This window comes from Symphalangus syndactylus, chromosome 1 (assembly GCF_028878055.3).
Source record: "Symphalangus syndactylus isolate Jambi chromosome 1, NHGRI_mSymSyn1-v2.1_pri, whole genome shotgun sequence".
NCBI classification, from domain to species: Eukaryota; Metazoa; Chordata; class Mammalia; order Primates; family Hylobatidae; genus Symphalangus; species Symphalangus syndactylus.
Genome location: NC_072423.2, coordinates 98,671,633 through 98,690,210, shown reverse-complemented (window position 1 = coordinate 98,690,210; position 18,578 = coordinate 98,671,633). Strand labels below are relative to the sequence as shown.

At 54.9% G+C, this 18,578-nt stretch overlaps 1 protein-coding gene across 2 annotated transcripts in view; it reads right to left on the bottom strand.

Annotated features, from left to right (window-relative positions):
* ANO1 (anoctamin 1) overlaps positions 1-18,578 on the bottom strand; it is a 205,354-nt gene that overhangs the window by 86,012 nt on the left and 100,764 nt on the right. Inside the window, exons 4-6 of one of the 2 annotated variants that reach the window (XM_055271279.2) lie at positions 3,879-3,977; positions 2,907-3,058; positions 1,268-1,322 (exon numbers count right to left, since the gene is read on the bottom strand). In XM_055271279.2, the coding sequence (XP_055127254.2) occupies positions 1,268-1,322; positions 2,907-3,058; positions 3,879-3,977 (306 nt within the window). The remainder of the gene's footprint in view (positions 1-1,267; positions 1,323-2,906; positions 3,059-3,878; positions 3,978-18,578) is intronic. The other variant, XM_055271289.2, reaches the window with a different exon arrangement.

The window sequence follows — 18,578 nt, the reverse complement described above, 5'->3', positions numbered from 1 at the left end:
GTGGCCCATGTTTATGACCACTGCCATGAGCCCTCATCCACCAGTCATCTGCCCTCCCACAGTTGTCCACTGGCAGTGATCCTTCTAGAACAGATCTCACCACATCCTCAACCTTGCTCCACAACCTTCTATGGCTCCCCAGTGCCTACAGGCCAAAGGTCTAAAACCCAAGACCAGCACAGTGGGCCTCTCCCTATTGAGTACTGCTGTTCTCTGACTCCTACCCTATTGCACACTGGACCACCCCAATGCCAGGACAGAGTGAATGGTGTGGAGGAGAGGAGTGGGGAAGGGCTGTCAGTTCTCCACGCCTTTGCCTGGAACCTCAGCCAACCCTGCATGCTGTTGGATTTTGATGACTATTAGGCCCGACTAACCAAGGCCAAAGCTATGAATTATCAGTTTCTTTGGAGCATGTTGGCCATTTAGAAACTGGCCTCCAGGGTCTCTGGGAGAGAGATGCCCTCCTCCCCGCCCCAGATCTGCCTGTCCCAGCAGTGGCTCAGAACCCCCCGTGCTGGTGCGACCTGCACCGCCCTCCTGCTGGCTGCCTGCCAGTCTCAGGTGGTGGTCATGAGGCATAGTCGTCTGGACAAGGTCACCCTGGCTGCCTCCTCCCAGCCCTCTGTCTCTGCCCGACCAGGCTGGGCTTCCTGGGCAGGGAAGAGAGAACAACAGCAACAGTTTGGCTGCTAGGTTAATTTCTTGTTTAGATAGAAGTTGGGTCCTGAGGCATGCACAGCCCCAGCTTGGCTGCTGGACAGGTTGGATAAACATGAAGCCAGTGCCTTGAGTAGGGCAGGGTGGCCTAGTCAGATTTCAAACCTTGGCTCCTCTGGCAAAGGCCTGGAAAGAGATCTCAACCCACGCGCCTTCACCTCCACCACCCCCTCCCTCCTGCCCACACCTGCCTGAATCGTGGCCTGATGGTCAGGCATGCACAATCCCACCAAGAGGAGCTCTGAGACATGTGCTGGGAGCTGCACAGATCCAGAAACACCGACGTCTGCAATCACTCCAGGGGTCTGGCTTCCCTCCTGCTTTCCCGAGCTCTGTGCTGATTCCCTTCCTCTGAGCTGCCCCAGCCTGGGGCACGACCATCCCCTGGGCCCCTCGTTGCCCTCTCCCTTTCATTATTCTAATTATTTCTGTCACAGACAATTAGAGCCGGCTTCCACCGGGAGGAGTTTCACCAAAATGAAATTATCACCTGGATCCCCAGGGCCACCTTGCCGGTGAGCCGTTTCCAGGCGCGTGCGATACTTACAATCGTGCTCCGGGTTTTGCTGTCGAAAAAGGAATCTTTATCAGACAGGTCAAATCTGTGGAAATATCGGGAAAGAAACAAGACACAGTTCACCAGAGCCGGTAGTTCTCTGGGTTTCAAGGCCCTGGGAAACCACACTGTCCCCATTAGCGGCGACCGTGAAATGGACGGAACTCTGTCCGCACGCCAGGTATGACCCGTCCGCCCCTGGGCATTTGGAACAGACTATTTCACCGCCCCCGCACCTGGGCAAGGCCTGAGACCCACACAGGTGGGAAGTGACCTAGGAGGCAAGTAAGGTCAGACCACCCTCCAGCCCCCTACCCCCCACAGCCCCCCGGAAGATCCCTGCTTCCTTTTGATGACATCCTCAGTGGGCAGTTTTGAAAGCCTCTGCTTCAACAACGCGGGGGACAGGGGCAGTATCACTGCCACCATCAGACAGCTCCAACTTTGAAAACAATCTCCCTATACTTCCAGTGGTTTGGATCCTGATGGGCTGCATAGGGATGGCCTGAGGCTTCCTGAGGGTGGAGGGGCATCTTGGGAACACACTCCCTGCTCTCCCTGAGATCCAAGGCACTTGGGGGAGAGCTGGGGAGGGCAGCTGGGGCAGTTTCCACCTCCACGGAGCCTGGAGGTGAGCCTAGCCCTGTCCAGGCAGCAGGGCTGACAGAGTCGACCCAGGGTAGAGACGAGGGAGGTCGGCGGGGATCCTGGAAGGAGGGCAGTTTCCTCTAATGACCCAAGCCCGCGTTCTGGAGCTGAAGGAGAGGGCTGGGCTTGGGGGTCGCTTCCTTCTCTCTGGTGACATGTCCTGTCCCCTCTAGGAATCAGGACCTGGTAAATGCATCCAGTGATGCTCATGGCTCCACCCCTACTACATTCATAAGCAAGGACCCCTGTGAGCTGAGGCACCTGTTCGTCCTCCCTGTCTGCTCTTCCATGCCCCCCGACCCTGTGAGGCCAGCACTGTCCAGGAGCCCTCCTGCCCCGCAGAGCTTCCATCCAAAGTCCCTCTGGGTTCCCATGGCTCAAGCTTTCTATTCCCACCTCTGCTCATGCTCCAGCTCTGCCCAGTGAGGCCAGCAGCGGCCTTGCAGTCACCGCTGACCCAGGTGGCTACGCCCCACTGCCCCTCGGGAGGAGGGAAGTTTCCAGAATAGACGTGGCCCTGCCAGGCAAGCCAGCTGGTGGTGAGTCCCTGGGGCCTCAGGCCTCCTGCCTGGGGATGCTTTTCAATTTCTGCCACAAGGAGTGAGACTTACTGGGGCTCAAGGCTGCCTGGGCTGCAGGAGGCCTGGTTGGCCAGACCCTGGAGGGGGATGGGGTGGTGGGGGAGGGGGGGCCGAGGGGGTGGGAAGGCATGTCTAGACCACTGCTTTGGGGTCCTCACTCAGGCCAAAGAAGTTTTTCCTGCGTCACCAAGCAGAAAAAGATGCTGTGTCCCCCTGACTCCTCAGTTAACAGTGATCTTAGAAATCATTTCCACGGCCTCTTCTGGGCTCAGCAACCCAAAGCTCTTACAGGAACACGCTCTTCTTTGGGGGACAGATAATCAATCTGCATTTCTCATGCTAGAAGTTTAAATCCCCACACACGGGACCCTTTGGGGAGCAGGCTGGGGGTCCCCACTTACAGATGCTGCTTCTCCCGGGAGAAGGGATAGGAGAGTCTCTTCATGGTCTGGGGCCTGTGCTCAGCCACTTTGGGCTGGATGGGGTCTGTGATTTTCTGGAGCACAGAGTTGATTTTTTTCAGGAGGCCACGGGTCTCATTAATGTGGTACATCTGCAGATAAGACAAGGGACCGGGGAGCCGCGTCACCCTGCTGGACCACGATCCGTGGAATCTGTTCTTGGATGGTCAGAGAACCGTCCTGCCCCATGCAACGGTGCGTCCTGAGAGCAGAGTGCCTGGGTGGGCCAGAATGCACCACCCCGCCCCGCCCACGCTGTGAAAGCCCAGAGTTTCAGGAGCTCCCAGCCAAAAGCACAATTATAATGTGTTCCAGAGAACTTCCCCCCTAAACTTTACTTTTGCTTCAAAAGAGGTAATCCAAGTGGTCTCTGAGGACCCGAGAAGCAGGCGGCTGATTTACTACCTAGCCCGGCTTCACCCGTCCGCCTGCCAGAGTAAATACTGACTCCAAGCTAAGCTTCTGTTAAACTGCTTTTTAGATATAAAGTTTTCACAGATTAAAAAGAGAAATCCCAGTAAGCCAGAAAATGTAATTAAAATGAATCTGATAAATTAGCTGAGATGCCACAAACAGGAAAGCACCACGGCCCGAACTGTAACTGTGTCTGCAAGTACAGTAAATTCCCCGGGGGCTGAGAGGTGGGCTCTTCTGCCTGCACCATCTCTTGGTGGGGTTTGGTCTGGGGTCTCTAAAGACCACCCAGGGCTGGGTCATATTCACCACGGTCAGGACCCCGGAACCTGGGGGCCTTGTCACATCGAGCCACATGGTCCTCCCCAGGGGTAGCCATGAAGCCTACTGGGTTTTTTATAAAACTCAGGGCCTCGAGGTAGGCATGTTTCACCGCTGGGCGTCCAAGTGACCTCTAGACTTGGCAATTCATTTCGGAGCAGAACCATCAACACCAACCTTCTTTGTGGGCATCTTCAGTTTCAGAAACTCGGCCTCTCTGCACAGCACGTTCCAGGGGGCGTGGATTTTCACAAACCCGACTCCGTGGATTTTAGTCTGGAGAGAGAAGGAAAGTTCTGGGTTGGGGGGGGTGGTTCTGCGTGGAAAACCACCTTGATCTTCAGAGGCCACCACAATTTTTTTTTTGTTTGTTTGTTTTTTTTTTTTTTTTTTGAGACGGAGTCTCGCTCTGTCGCCCAGGCTGGAGTGCAGTGGCGCAATCTCGGCTCACTGCAAGCTCCGCCTCCCGGGTTCACGCCATTCTCCTGCCTCAGCCTCTCCGAGTAGCTGGGACTACAGGCGCCTGCCACCATGCCCGGCTAATTTTTTGTATTTTTAGTAGAGACGGGGTTTCACCGTGGTCTTGATCTCCTGACCTCGGAGGCCACCACAATTTATCGAGCAGCTACTGTGCATGGCTGCTTTTACCGCGGCCTCATTCCACGTTGACAACACTTTGAGGCACAGCTAGAATTCCCTTTTAGCAGAAGGTGGGAGGAAGTGCAGGGGGCTGTGGGAGCTCCCCCAGGTCACACAGGAACCTTTAAGAGCCAGGAGGGTCTAGAGGAGGATCCCCGGTGGGTATAGACTCCAAAACACCGGGGAAGTTTTCAGGAGGGTTTAGCCAAGGGCCCCCAAAGCAGCCCAGGCCACAAAAGAGGACCTTTCAGGATGCAGAGCCCAGGCCCCTCGGCCTCCACCTGGAATCACTCAGGGACCTGTGGGTCCCTGAGCAGTGCCGAGGAGGGGACGATTGAAGATGGTCCCCCCTCTGGGCATCTTCCCCTGTGGGTCAGGGCCACACCTCTGCCTGCTCTGGGTCCACTGCCCGGGTTCCCTTGTATCTGCACTGACTTCATCCTAAAGAGAATGGGCAGCCTGGTGCACGGGCTCAAAGGCGGGCCCGAGTTTAAGTCCAGCGCCCTCCCTAAACAGCTGCAAGCGTGGCCGAGTCACCTCTCTCTGGTCCTCAATGACAACAGTGAACAGCAGAGAGTCACTGAGCGCTGGCTGGCAAGGATGCGGCACGAGCTAGGGGCTTCATGAGAACTGACTCCATCAACCTTCATGGCCAGCTTGATGAGAAAGGCCCCCTGTACAGATGGGAACACTGAGGCTGGGGGAGATGAAGTCACCACAGCCTACGGTCTTGCTGCCAGCAGGGTGGAGCTGTGCTCAAACACAGGCAGCGCTGCCCAGACTCCCCACTCTTAATCGGGGATCAGATGCAAAGATGCCCCAGCGTCTCTAGCTTTCCCTCTCCCCTCTGGATTTCACGTTTAATAGAGTCCTTTTAGCAAACGAGCAGCATCTTTGCAACCACAACGTATTTCCCCATCAAAGACACATGTCACATCAGTCAGCCTTCCTGTCACCCTGAGACCACCCAGCTGTCCAGGGTGCTGATGCAACAAGAAGGGAAACAGCGCCAAGTCTCCCTGAGCCAGGGCTGCCTATGGGCAGTGGGGGCCTTGGTCCCCCAGGGCTTGGGGGTCAGACGGAGGCTTCCAGACTGAGGTCCCATCCACCTCTCCTTTCCACAATTCTGAGACTTAAAGAAAGGGATGGGAAGTCTTGGCAAAAAGGCAGATGGGAGGAAGAGCGAGTGCCGGCCGGGATCGCATCCATCCCCTCTGGGTGCAGAACGACCAGGTGCAGGCTCAGGGCCTGACCTGGGTTCTGAACCCCTTGAGTGTTTGACACAAGTACATAGGTTCATTGTAGCTTGTTGACAAAAAGCAATGAAGCCAAAGTCACTTGATGAGTTTTTTTTTTTTTTTTGGTTTTTAATCATTTTTTTGTTTTTTTTTGAGATGGAGTCTCACTCTTGTTGCCCAGGCTGGAGTGCAGTGGCATGATCTCGGCTCACTGTAACCTCCACCTCCTGAGTTCAAGTGATTCTCCTACCTCAGCCTCCTGAGTAGCTGGGATTACAGGTGTGCACCACCACGCCTGGCTAATTTTTGTATTTTTAGTAGAGACGGGGTTTCACCATGTTGGCCAGGCTGGTCTGGAACTCCTGACCTCAGGCGACCTGCCTGCCTCGGCCTCGCAAAGTGTACTTGGAGATGAGTTTTAAGAAAACAAAATTTGAAGTGGGTCAAGTCAATGTACCCAGCGAGAGCCTCGGTGGAAGCCTGTGAACACGACTGTCCCAGGGACCTGGGCGAAGCTTCCAAGTCCAGCAGACAGAGTTAAAGGTGGGGCCCTGGCACCTGAGGTGACCCACCGAGGAAGGGAGACCCTCCTTGATGCCCCGGCTTCATCTCGTGCTTCTTCCTGATCTGACAGAAAAGCAAATGGCCATGGGGTGAATCCTGTCTCGTCGCTCCTCCTGAAGCCCACCCGCGGTCGCTTATGCTGATAGTGAGGCTCCCGGCTGCGTCCACGAGGCCTGCCCCACGCCATCCTCTCCCCAGCACCGCCGCTCAGGCCTCCTCTGTGCTGCCCTGCTGCCCACGGAAGGCTCAGAGCAGCCGCTTTGCACATATTTATGGAATGAACGAACGAAGGGCAATGATACAGTAATAGTAACAGTAATGTTGACAGAGCCTGACATCCACTCGATGTCAGTTCCATGCCGGTCCCTGCTGCAGGCATTCCACGCATATCAACTCATTTCATCCTCACAGCAAGCCTGTGAGGCAGGTCCTGTCATCATCCTCATTTCACAGCTGGGGAAACTGAGGCCCTGACGTGTGTGCCATGCTGGCCATGGTGGGATCCTCCTGCAGCTGCTGTAACATGTAACCCCAAAGTGGGTATTCATTCTCCTCCAGCTCTGGAGGCCTGAAGTCCACAGTCAAAGTGGCTCCAGGGCTGCGCTCCCTCCAAAGGCCCTAGGAGAGGATCCTTCCTGCCTCTCCCAGCTTCTGGGGGCTCCAGGCATTCCTTGGCTGTGGCCACATTGCTCCAGCTGCTGGCCCCTTGGTGGCATGGCCTCCTCTCCTCGCTAGGTCTCGAATCTCCCTTTGCCATTCTCTATTGGATTTACGGCCCACCTTAAATCCGGGATGATCTCATCCAGAAATGTTTAACTTCATTCCCTCTGCGAAGACCCTTCTTCCAAACAAGGCCACTTTCGCAGGCTCCCAGAGCATGTGGATCGGCGGCCACCGCTCAGCCTCTGCTCCCATCCTGAAGCTGCAGGTTGTGGTCCTGCAGGGCTTTCTGCAGGGGCTTGTCCCAGTGGTTAGGGGAGCTTTGCAGAAGCATGGACCCAGGAGCGGGGGCTTGAGGCTGCTTCAAGGAGACAGCAGGACTAGGCTGCCCCAGGCACCGTGACTGGACAATGTGCGGCGTGGGGACCATTGTGGGGAGCCCAGGGCTGGAGGACATAAGGTGTGGGTTTGGGCTCCCTCTGAGAACTGACGATCTCAGCGTGAACTGGAGGTGGCAGTGCCAGGGGCTCCAGCAATATGAGCCCAGATCCTTCTGTGGCCCTCGAGGGGCAGATTGAGTGGGCACTGTGCTTAGAGGCCTGGGTCGGCGTGGCCTGGGCTGGAATCCTGCCCTGCCCCTGTGTGGTTTCCACGAAGTGACTTAATCTCTCTGAGCCTACATTTCCTCATTGCAAACTGGGTATTACAAGACCTGTTTGCCAGCAGGGGAGCCTCTGGTGCTCTCGGCAGCCCTGGTCCAGCTGAGCCCCTGCCTGCGTAAGCACAGACTCCTTCGGCCAAGAAGCTTGAAGCCACCTCCTCAGTACTGGGGAGCCACGGAGGGCACTGAGGCTGGAGAGGTGGTGGTCTTCCATCCTGGTGACCCACAGGAACAGCGCTGACTTCATGGGACACTTCTGAGTCAGCAGAAAAGACAGGCCACGTGCGGGACAGCCTGTCTTTTCCTGTTGCAGACACAGATTTATTTCTGTGCTCTGTTCACTCACACGCAAAGACCCAAAATATATTCCTCTGAGTCCATGAAGATTTCTGCACGGTGGTGAAGGAGCCGGTGCCTGCTGCTGGCCTCCCTGGGAAAACATGCACCCCTGTTTACATGAGCAACAGGGTCTCTCCCAGGGAAACAGCTGGTGAGATTCGGGAAAGGGGTCATGGGACCAGTTCGGCAAAAACACATGTGGGATGTTTTAAAGCATGGTGCCCGGGCTGACCACAGCCTGTCCCCAGCAGGAAGACACTGGGAGTGACAGCCGTGTCCCCTTCGCCCCCAGCCAGCGCCCTGCCCCGACTCTTGGCCCTCAAGCTGGGGTCTTTGAGGTTCATGAACCTACTTGGTCGAGAGCCACGGCTGTGGGGGTAGTGAGGCCCCATCTGGCCAGACCACGGGCTCTGCAAGGGGACAGAGTCAGCCCCCCAGATAGCCCCCAACCAGAGGGGGCAGAAGATGCTGACCTTGGCGCAGTGACTAACTATGCAGGCGGAAACCTCCCTCTGAACCCAGCCCAAAAGAACTCTGACCTTCCTGGAATTGCTTCTGACATTTTTGTTTCAGAAGGAAGAAGAAAATCACAAACAGAAAGGACAAGTGAGTCCCCGTGGCGGATACACAGTGGGCAGGGATGCTGAGGGGTCCCCGCTACAGTCCCCGTGGCCCGAGGGCCTAGACCCTCCGTCTGTGCAGCGGCCCTGCGTGCTTCTATCATCCGATCATGGCCACGGACGGGAGTCCCTGCAGCTGGAGTGTGGGCTCGAAATTGCTAGAAGATTTGAAGGTTTGCACCCCTAAGGATCAGACCTGGGTGGTTTTCGGGTTGCCCTTGGCTTCCTAGGGGGTGAGCTTCCTTCCTCACCTACCCTGGTCCTCACAGGCCACTTCATACCCTGGAGGGCATTGTTCACTATGGAGGTCTGGCCCTCAATCATGGCGTTGGGGTGCGGGAGGGCTGAAGCCTGAAGGTCAGAGTGCTACTGAGAGGGGCCTCCCTAGACAGCACCTCCCATGTCAGGCAGGAACCATGGGGTGTGTGTGCCGTGCACAGCGGTCCAGGCACCTCCCGTATCAGGCAGGAACCACGGGCGTGTGCTGTGCACAGCAGTCCAGGCACCTCCCGTATTGGGCAGGGACCACGGGTGTGTGCTGTGCACAGCAGTCCAGGCCGCTGGGTGCAGGGGAAAGCCCAGGAGCTTCGTTGTCTGTGGGGTTTGGGCCTGGAGGCCCTTGAGCACCCACAGAACACCTGGACAAATCCCCATTTCCCTGTTTGCAGCTTCCTCAGCTCCCAAGGAGGAGAACACCCAGCCCTGCGGGGAGCTGTGTGGCCCCATTAAGAAGGCACAGGCCTCTTGTGACCCTGTCTCTCCACGAGGATGCAGGGCTGCTGTGGTCTAATCCTCCTGCTATCGGACCCGGGGGCAGACACCAGGAGCCTTGGTGGCTGCCCCAAGGGGTTCACATTTTCTGCCATAAATAGGCTTTTGGGGCACGCGATGCCCAGCACCGCATCCTTGGTCAGCCCTTCATGACCAGGCGAGTTTTCAGCAGCCCTGGCATCTGCCTGCCTCTCGCCGTTGGCACCAGCTTCCAGCACGGATAGGAGCTGGAACACTGGGTCTGAAGCCAGGCTTATCTGTTTAGCTGACTGATGTGTCCCTAGGATGGGGAACAGCAGTGGCTACAGAGCAGAGGCTCAGTGATATCCACCGAGTGAGGGAGAAGGCAGAGGGAAGGCACCCGACTTTATAAAGCGCCTACTCTGTGCCAGCCTAGGACAGCCCCAGCTTTCAGACTCCCATCCGCCTTCTCTCCAACCTTTTGGTAGCTATCGATGTGTCCACTTCAGTAAATATGGACGAGGGGGCAGGGAAGGCCCAGAGCCCCTCGTCCCAGGCCCACGAACAGTAGATGTGGAGGGATGTCAGCCTGACCTTGACCCTGGAATGCTCACTCCTACCCTCCACCCACACGGCTCCAGAGGGCACGTGGGCAGGATGGGAGATGCTCCGAGTCCCTGGGCAGGGGTCTGCCTGGAGAGGTCATCGCCCGTGCCTGGCATTTCCCACGCCACAGTGACTGCCGAGCACGTCCACACTGCATAGGAAGACCTGGCTCCCCATGGCAGAGACGCCACTATGAAGCACAGTTGAGGGATTGTCTCTGCAGCAAGCACACATCCCCCATTATCCTGATGCAGTCTCCAGACTCGAGTCTCAGGCGAGCTAAGGACCCAAGGGATGCAGCTCTGTGGGTGGATCAGGCACCACTGCTCTTCCTTGAGCATGGGGCAGGGACTGGGCTGTGGACATCTTTAATCCCAGGCCTTGCCATGGGTCTGGCCTTAGGCCTGCTCAGTGATGTCTTGTTAAAGAAATAAATGATAGGTCAAACAGCAGAAATATCATTTCACATTCCTGCTTCTGTTGAAGGTGGTAGATTACTCAGATCAACCCTCCCAGGATACATAGCAAAGAATGCATCACAAGAAAAGAAACAAGAAATTCAATAACCTGAAACAGCGGTCCCCAACCTTTTTAGCACCAGGGAGGACTGGTATTGTGGAAGTCAATTTTTCCACAGGACAATGCTGGGGGTGGAGGATGGTTTCAGGATGAAACTGTTACACTCCTTGATTATTATTATTTTTTTTTTGAGACAAAGTCCCACTCTGTCACCCAGGCTGGAGTGTGGTGGCATAATCTCGGCTCACTGCAATCTCCGCCTCCCAGGTTCCAGCAATTCTCCTGCCTCAGCCTCCTGAGTAGTTGGGACTACAGGCAGGTGCCACCATGCCCAACTAATTTTTGTATTTTTAGTAGAGAAGTGGTTTCACTATGTTGGCCAGGCTGGTCTCGAACTCCTGACCTCAGGTGATCCTCCCACCTTGGCCTCCCAAAGTGCTGGGATTATAGGCGTGAGCCACTGCTCCCGGCCAAAACTGTTCCACCTCTGATCATCAGGCGTTAGATTCTCGCAAGGAGCACACAATCTAGATCCCTCGCATGTGCTGTTCATAACAGGGTTTGGGCTCCCAGTGAGAATGTAACATCGCTGCTGATCTGACAGGAGGCGGAGCTCAGGAAGGAATGCTCGCTCGCCCACCACTCATCTCCTGCTGGGGGGCCTGGTTCCTAAAAGGCCACGGACCCATACGGGTGCCCAGCAGAGCAGGAGGAGAGAATGGGAAGGAAAAGGAGGACTGGAACCCACCCTGAGAAGCTCTGGCCCTACAGCCATGGCATCTGTGAAGACCTGGGCACCTCAGACTGCGGCTTTGGTTCAAGGTGGCTCTCGTCTAAAACACGGCAAACCTTTCTGGACAAGGTCACCTTTATCCCAGGCTTTGGGAAACCCCACAGATTATAAAAGGTCAATGACTAGCAGACAAGGGAACCAGGCCCACCCCCACCAGGACAAGAGACAGCCCCAGGAGGAGAACCAGCTGAAGTGACCGAGATAGAAATCGGCCCACTCAGCTTGGGATTAGCAAAGGATGAGCTGGGTAATAAATCAGCTATGCTTACCTCGTTTAAAGACATAAACCTCAAGATAGAAAAGATCTGCAAAGGACAGGAAACTATTAAAACATGACATAGCTGACTTGGAAAAGAACCAAATAGAACTCCTAGAAATAAAAAAGATCATAAAAAGAATTAAAAACTCAACAGACATGTTGGGAAATGCTCAACCCCTCCGAAGACAAGAAGGCACTTGGGGCTGGTGCAAGAAGATGCTGGTGAGGGGCTCCGGTGGGGGCGAGGGGAGCCCTGATTTGCAGCATCTGCCAATTCCCACGGTGTAAATACCCCACCGTGGCCTATTTCAAGTCAGCAACGAGTAATAAGCAGCTTGCAGAATTCCAGAAGGACATGACTCCAGCACACCATGGGCCTGGACACAGATGAGGACCTCAGAACTGCAGCCAGAATGGCAAAGATTTCACCCCAGCAGCTTGGGAAGCCCTGTGGCAGAGCTGTGCAATGATGGTCTTGGGGTCACTTTAAAAACATGAATTTTAAAACAGATCCAGAACGAATTAATTCTTTCTCTCTTTCTTCTCCCTTCCTTCCTTCCTTCCTTCCTTCCTTCCTTCCTTCCTTCCTTCCTTCCTTCTTTCTTTTCTTCTCTTTCTCTTTCTCTTTCTTTCTTTCTTTCCTTTCTCTTTCTCCTTCTTTTTTGAGACAGTCTCATTCTGTCACCCAGGCTGAAGTGCGGTGGCACGATCTTGGCTCACTGCAACCTCCGCCTCCTGGGTTCAAGCAATTCTCTTGCCTCAGCCTCCTGAGTAGCTGGGACTACAGGCGCCGGCCACCACGCCCAGCTAATTTTTGTATTTTTAGTACAGATGGGGTTTCGCAAGTGGCCAAGCTGGTCTTGAACTCCTGACCTCAGGTGATCCACCCGCCTCGGCCTCCCAAAGTGCTGGCATTACAGGCGTGAGCCATGGCACCCAGCCCAGAATTCACTTTAAAAGAAATATGTTTCCATGAAACCAAGACAAGCCAAAAGAAAATCAGGCCACGATAAAAGTCATCCAATCTGTTTCGGGCCTCAGCTGAAGACTGGGGAGGCATAAAATCTTTAGGGACCAAAGAAGTCTGTAACAGTGGAATGAAGAGCAGAGAAATAGCTTCATGAGTAGACTAGAGGTTCCTAACATCCCATTGTGCAAGAGGCCCATTCTTCCTCCCCTGGGGGAGAATGGGGACTGCAAGTTTTAGTGCAAAGAGTCTCTGGGTGAGGTTAGGGGCCAGGTTCAAAGGCCAGACGTGCCACTCTCAGTTCAGGATCGAATTTCTGCCCCACCTACTCATGGTTCTGGTAGGAAGCCCACGTGGGGTGGGGAACTGGCAAGTCTCATGAGCATGTTTATTGCTTTTATTTGTGCTGAGGAGCTGGGATTAGACCCGAGACTCCTTAAATTCCAGGCCCCCACCCCCGATTCTCAAATCTGTGAGGGCCTCTCCCCAGCCCCTGCCAGTGCCCAGGGCCCTGCGGACAATGGATGCAGTCCCAGGACTGCCTCCCACACCTGCCCACATCCACAAGGCCTCCATGGGAAATGGCAAGAAATGGCTGCCCCTCCCTGTCCTGAGGCCATGGCAACCCTGCCACACCCTCCCTGGTTACCTGGCGGTGGGCAGGGGCGGGGTCTCCACATGCAGGGAGACCCTTCTCTTCCAAGGGGGACTTCTGGTTCCCCTCTGGCAGGAGCAGGGCCAGGCCCTGGGAGCGGTGAGGAGTGGGCTCTGCCCCAGGCCTGTGGGTAAGGGGCGTTTACAGCCAACGCAGGCCAGCTCTGTCCCTCTGTGGGCTCCAGGATTAACTCTCTTAACCCTCACCCACCACTCCACAAGGAAGGTCACACAATCACCTCCATTTTACAGATGGGGACGTTGAGACCCAGAAAGGTGAAGCCACTTGCCCAGGGTTGCTCAGCCAGGAAGTTTGAGCTGGGTCCATATCTGCATACCGGGCTCTCAGAGGAGCTGGGCGGGGTCTGACCCCGCATTCAGAGCCCCGAGGCTGCGTCTCCACCACCCATGCATCCAGCCCTGGGCTTTGTCTGAAAGCAGCCCTTCTCCCACGGAGGCCGCCCTCACTTGCTTTTCAAAAGCAACATCCATGAAGATGGCGAACAGATGCTGCTGCGGGGACAGCCCCACCCGCTACGGGGACGCATGCGGAGAACCAGCGGCGAGCCAGCAGGGTGCAGACTTGAGCCCTGGGCAGCGACATGAAAGCAAACAGACTTTTATAGGGTTCCAGTGTCCACGGCCTTCTCAGGATCTACCAAAGCCTGGGTCAGGTTCAACATCAGGGCAGTGTGGGCCTCAGCCGCCCCCCAGCACACACAGCCAAGAGTTTAGTGTGTGGCGTTCTCCGCAATGACCCCACGGACATAAATAATGTCCAGCAGGCTTTGAGGCTGGACTTCAAAAAGGCTAATGGGTCTTAGTTGCAAGAAAACATGTTGGCCACGATCTTCTTTTGTCCCTTTAATGGGAACCCTGGAAGCTGACCCCATGGCTGTCAAAGGGAGAGAGAGAGAAGGGGAGGGAGAGGGAGAGAGATGGAGACAGAGAGGGAGGGAGAAGGAGAGAGAGAGGGAGAGAGAGAGAGAAAGGGAGGGCGGGTAGAGTAAAAAAGAGGCAGGTGGGAAGAGAGAGAGAGATAGAGAGGGGAAGAAAGACAGGAGAGAGAGAAGAAAGAAAGGGAATGAGAAAGGGAGAGGAGACAGAAGGGAGAGAGAGATAGAGAGAGGAAAAGAGAAAGACGGACAGAGAGACAGAGGGAGAGAGACAGAGAGAGAGAGAGATAGAGAGGTAGAGATGAATAAGAGGTGAGGAGGAGGAGAGACAGAAAGAGAGGCAGAGAGAGAAGGAGGGAGAGAGAAGGAGGGAGAGAAGGAAGGAGGGAGAGAGAGAAGGAGGCCCTGCCTTAGGGCCCTTCTCTTTTCCTGCCCTTTCCTGCCCTGCAGTGCTGTCCTGGGGTCTCTGGGCCCCTCCTGTGAACCCACTTTGAAGGCCGCCCTGTGGATCTAAGTGCCCATGCCTTCTTGACCCACCCCTGGGTCTCTCTTTGGGACATGGCTCCGACCTCCGCAGGCTCTTGGCTCTCTGGGGTCTGGGTCTGGGGTCACCCTTGGGGTACCACACAGTGCTCCAGGGGCTCATGTGGACACTGGGGATCTTGCTCTGGGGAGGCCTCTCCTGGCTTGTGCAAAAGGCCCTTCCCACACTCCTCACACCTCAAAGCATGGTCTGGGCAGGACCAGAGCCTCAGCCACACCAGGTGCTGGGTCCCCCAGACCAGCTGAGCCAGAGCCTGCATTTCGACAAGACCCCCAGGAGTTCCTGTGTGCATCCTGGGCCCTGCAGCAAGGCAGACCAGGCCAAAGCTGGAAGCCGTCACTCCCCCAGACCATCCGGCCTGCCCTGGCCCTCAGCCATGACCCTGCCCCATGCTGCTACCCACATGCTCCAGCCTGCCCCGTCCAAGGGAGCCAACTCCGGGATTATCCACCCAGTGCAGCATCTCAGCTACTGGAGTGGGCTGAATGGTGTCCCCTACAAAGATATGTTCAAGTCCTAACTCCTGGCACCTATCAATGTGATCTCACTTGGAAACAGGGTCTTTGCAGATGTAACCGAGTTAAGATAAAGTCGTAGGGGTGGGCCCCAAATAGAATGACTGGTGTCCTTACAAGAAGAGGACACACAGAGACACACAACAGAGAGGGCCGAGTGACCACAGAGGCTGAGATTAGAGTGATGCAGCCACTAGCCAAGGAACATCTGGAGACCCAGGAGCTGGGAGAGGCAGGAAGGGTCCTCCCCTGGAGTCTTAGAGGGAGCACGGCCCTTATGGCACCTTGATTGTGGACTTCTCACCTCCAAAGCTCACCTCCAAACATAGATGGACAGCATCCATCTATGTTGTTTTAAGCCCCCAGCCTGTGGCCCTTTGTTATGGCAGGTGCAGGGCATGACATATCTGTTATCTGATCTCCAAGAACTGGCCCCGTTGTGCACTCAGCCAGGCCCATCTGCCAGGTCGTCACAAGAAGTCTCGACACAACGAACCTCCGCACTCAGTGAGGAGGCATGCACAGGGCATAGGGGTTGCTCACACCTGTGTGGGGCTCGCAGCACACTTTGCCCAGGAGTGACACAGTGTGTCACACCCACCGGCACCCTGGGAACAAAGGCCAGGTCACACCTGCACAGCCGGTGGCCTGCATGACTGCTGCACGATCCTGGCCGCAGCAGACGGTCCTGGAGGTGGCTGGCACCCCCCAGGGGACTCTCTTGCTCATCTGTCCCCCTTTCTCTCCCTCCAGGTCCTCTTCTCCCTCTGCCTCCTCATCCAGCCTTCAGTGCAGGGATTCTCAGCTGGGGGTGGTTTTGCCCCCCACATACACTGGCAATGTCTGGGGACATTTCTGCTTTGTTTTCACAACTCAGGGAGGGAGGTGCTACTGGCCAGGTAGAGGCCGGGGATGCTGTTAAATATCACCTGCTTCAAAGCAACCAGTCTTAATTTTGGGGGAGGGTGTCATAGAGCATGAGTATCTGATAGACTCTGGATTTTTCTCCCCAGGAAAGCTCACATAAGCCGTGAATTTTGCTTCCAGTTGGGTAAGATTGTGCAACTGGACTCTCTTGGAGGTGATCTTATTTCCAAAATTGCAAACCCTTTGCTCGTTGTAATCTGAGCACCCCTCTGGGAAAGGTTCATTCCCAAGAGTGCCTCTTCCCCCTGAAATGAACACGGCAGCAGCTCTGTCTGCTAACCACGCTGGCAGGGGCCCACACACACCTCAGACGCTGCGTGTGCCCAAGCAGCCTTTTAATAGATTCTGGCTCTGCCCCTTTCCAGGAGAACAGGCTGCCCAAACCATGACTCCTTCCAACAGCCCTAGGGGCTGGTGCAGCTCAGATGAGAGCTCCGGGGTTTCCAGGAAGCCCTCATAAAACAGCTTATGATTTGAGAGGCTCCAGCAGGGATGTGGGAACATCTCAACTTCAGCCCTTTGAAAACTTGCACAGACGCGTCTACCCCACAATCATGGTTTCATCTTAAACATGGCCAGATCAACTGCTGAAAAGCCTCTTTTAGCCCTCGAGCCAGGTTACCAATGAAAAGTTGGGATCATTTCACTGGTTAAAAACTAGATCATTTTGGTGACAGTAACCAATGTCCTTATGTTTTGCTTTTTAGCTTAAAGTCATGATAGAGAATACGAAATATTTAAAAAGATATTTATGAGATAGTATTTAATGAGACTTGGAAAGGGTCTTTTCTCGCTCTTCTTGCTGCTTCAGTATGAACAATAATATATGACACAATATCAGCCAAGCACCTGCCACAGGCCAGACTCTGAATTAAGCACTTTGCAAAGGTTACTTATAACTCAGTGATGCAAATACTCTTGCTGTCTCCATTTTACAAATGGGGAAACTGAGGCCTAGCTTTTCCATCAGGATAAGTGGAGGGTCTGGGATCTGGCAGAAGTCAGTCAGAATTATCAGACCCCAGAAGTTCCTGTTGAACGTGAGATCTCAAAGTTGTAGTCAGGAAAGAATGATGGGAATGGAGTGTAAAATCCCCTGGGGAGGGGCCGGGCACGGTGGCTCACGCCTGTAGTCCCAGCACTTTGGGAGGCCGAGGCGGGTGGATCATGAGGTCAGGAGATCGAGACCATCCTGGCCAACATGGTGAAACCCCGTCTTTACCAAAAATACAAAAAATTAGCTGGGCGTGGTGGTGGGTGCCTGTAGTCCCAGCTACTTGGGAGGCTGAGGCAGGAGAATGGCATGAACCCGAGAGGCGCAGCTTGCAGTGAGCCGAGATTGCACCACTGCACTCCAGCCTGGGTGATAGAGTGAGACTCTGCTTCAAAAAAAAAAAAAAAAAAAAATACCCGGCGGAACAGATGAGACACAAGAATCACGAAGCTCAAAACCCAGCTCTGTCAGCCTCAGCTCCCAGAGAGTGGCCTTGGCCGCCAAACTTCCCTGATGGAGCCAATTCCTTCCTCCAGTTATAAGTTGACATGTTGAAACAAACCCTGTATAGTAGCCGCATTGTTCTGAAAGCCACAGGGCTGGAGGGCAGGACCATGCGAAAACCCAGCAGGAATCCACTGCTTGCCTGTTCCAAGTGTCTAAGACAAAGTCCAGCAGGACACTGTTTCCTGGCAGCTGCCCCCAAAGGCAGGGAGAAAGTCTCTGAATCCTTGTCAGGATCAAATCTTTGCTTCCTGATCATCAAAACTTGTAAGGCTCCTCACCTGCCCTCAAAACTCCAAAGGGACCCATCTGGGTGGCCGAACTCACAATCTCCTGCCGGGTCACCAGACCTCGGGAAGGTGAAAGGAGACCTAGACGGATGCCCCAGGTTCAACAAGACCCTTTGACTCACTAGGCCAAGGTTCGGGGGGGCCCATGGAGCATGTTCGATCGTTTTCAAGGAAAGTCGTATCTACTTGTCACAAAACAGAGGGGTTTCCACTCCAGGTTCCCTAATTAACCTGCTTTTTGGTCTAAATACTCCGAGGACATTCTTATCACTGGACCAAAAGCATTTAAGGACATGGTGATGCCTGTGGATGAAATATCAAACCAAAGCCAACGTTCATTTTCAACATTCACAGGGGACTCCATGGTTTCTAAGATAACCTGCTGACTACTTTTTCTGTTTTCGATGTGTTTTAGAGACTTTGCCAATTCTTGGGTAATCCGAACAGTGACGGCTCTGTAGGTTGGGGCCCTTCCCCCAGTATTCATGGAAGGAAGGGCTCCCGTGCACAGAGAGGTTAAGATGACAGCCGGAGAGCACACAGCAGCCAGCAGAGCCGCTGAAGGAAGCACCGCTGTGCCAGGGCTGCTAAAGTCATTCTCTATGCACACGGCTGCACCCTCGGCCCTGCAGCAGCCAGGCACTCGAGGGGGGTCGACCTTTTGTTCTCTCTCGAAATCTTTCTTCTAGGAAGATTCGTAGGCTTTGCTAGGGAGCAGGGCTTCAGAGCACAGTGTTATAGAGCCACGGGCTTCAGAACACCAACGACTCCCAGGGCTCAGCTGGACCCACTCCTCACTCTACACAGGAGAAACTGAGGCCCAGAGAAGGGCCGACGCCATCCAGGAAGACTCCCAGGAGAGCTTTGTCCTACCTCTCCCGATTGGGCAAATCTTCCCAGGAAAGGAGCTGACCAGAAGCAGGCGATGCTCTGACTCTGAAGGTCAGGGCTGTGAA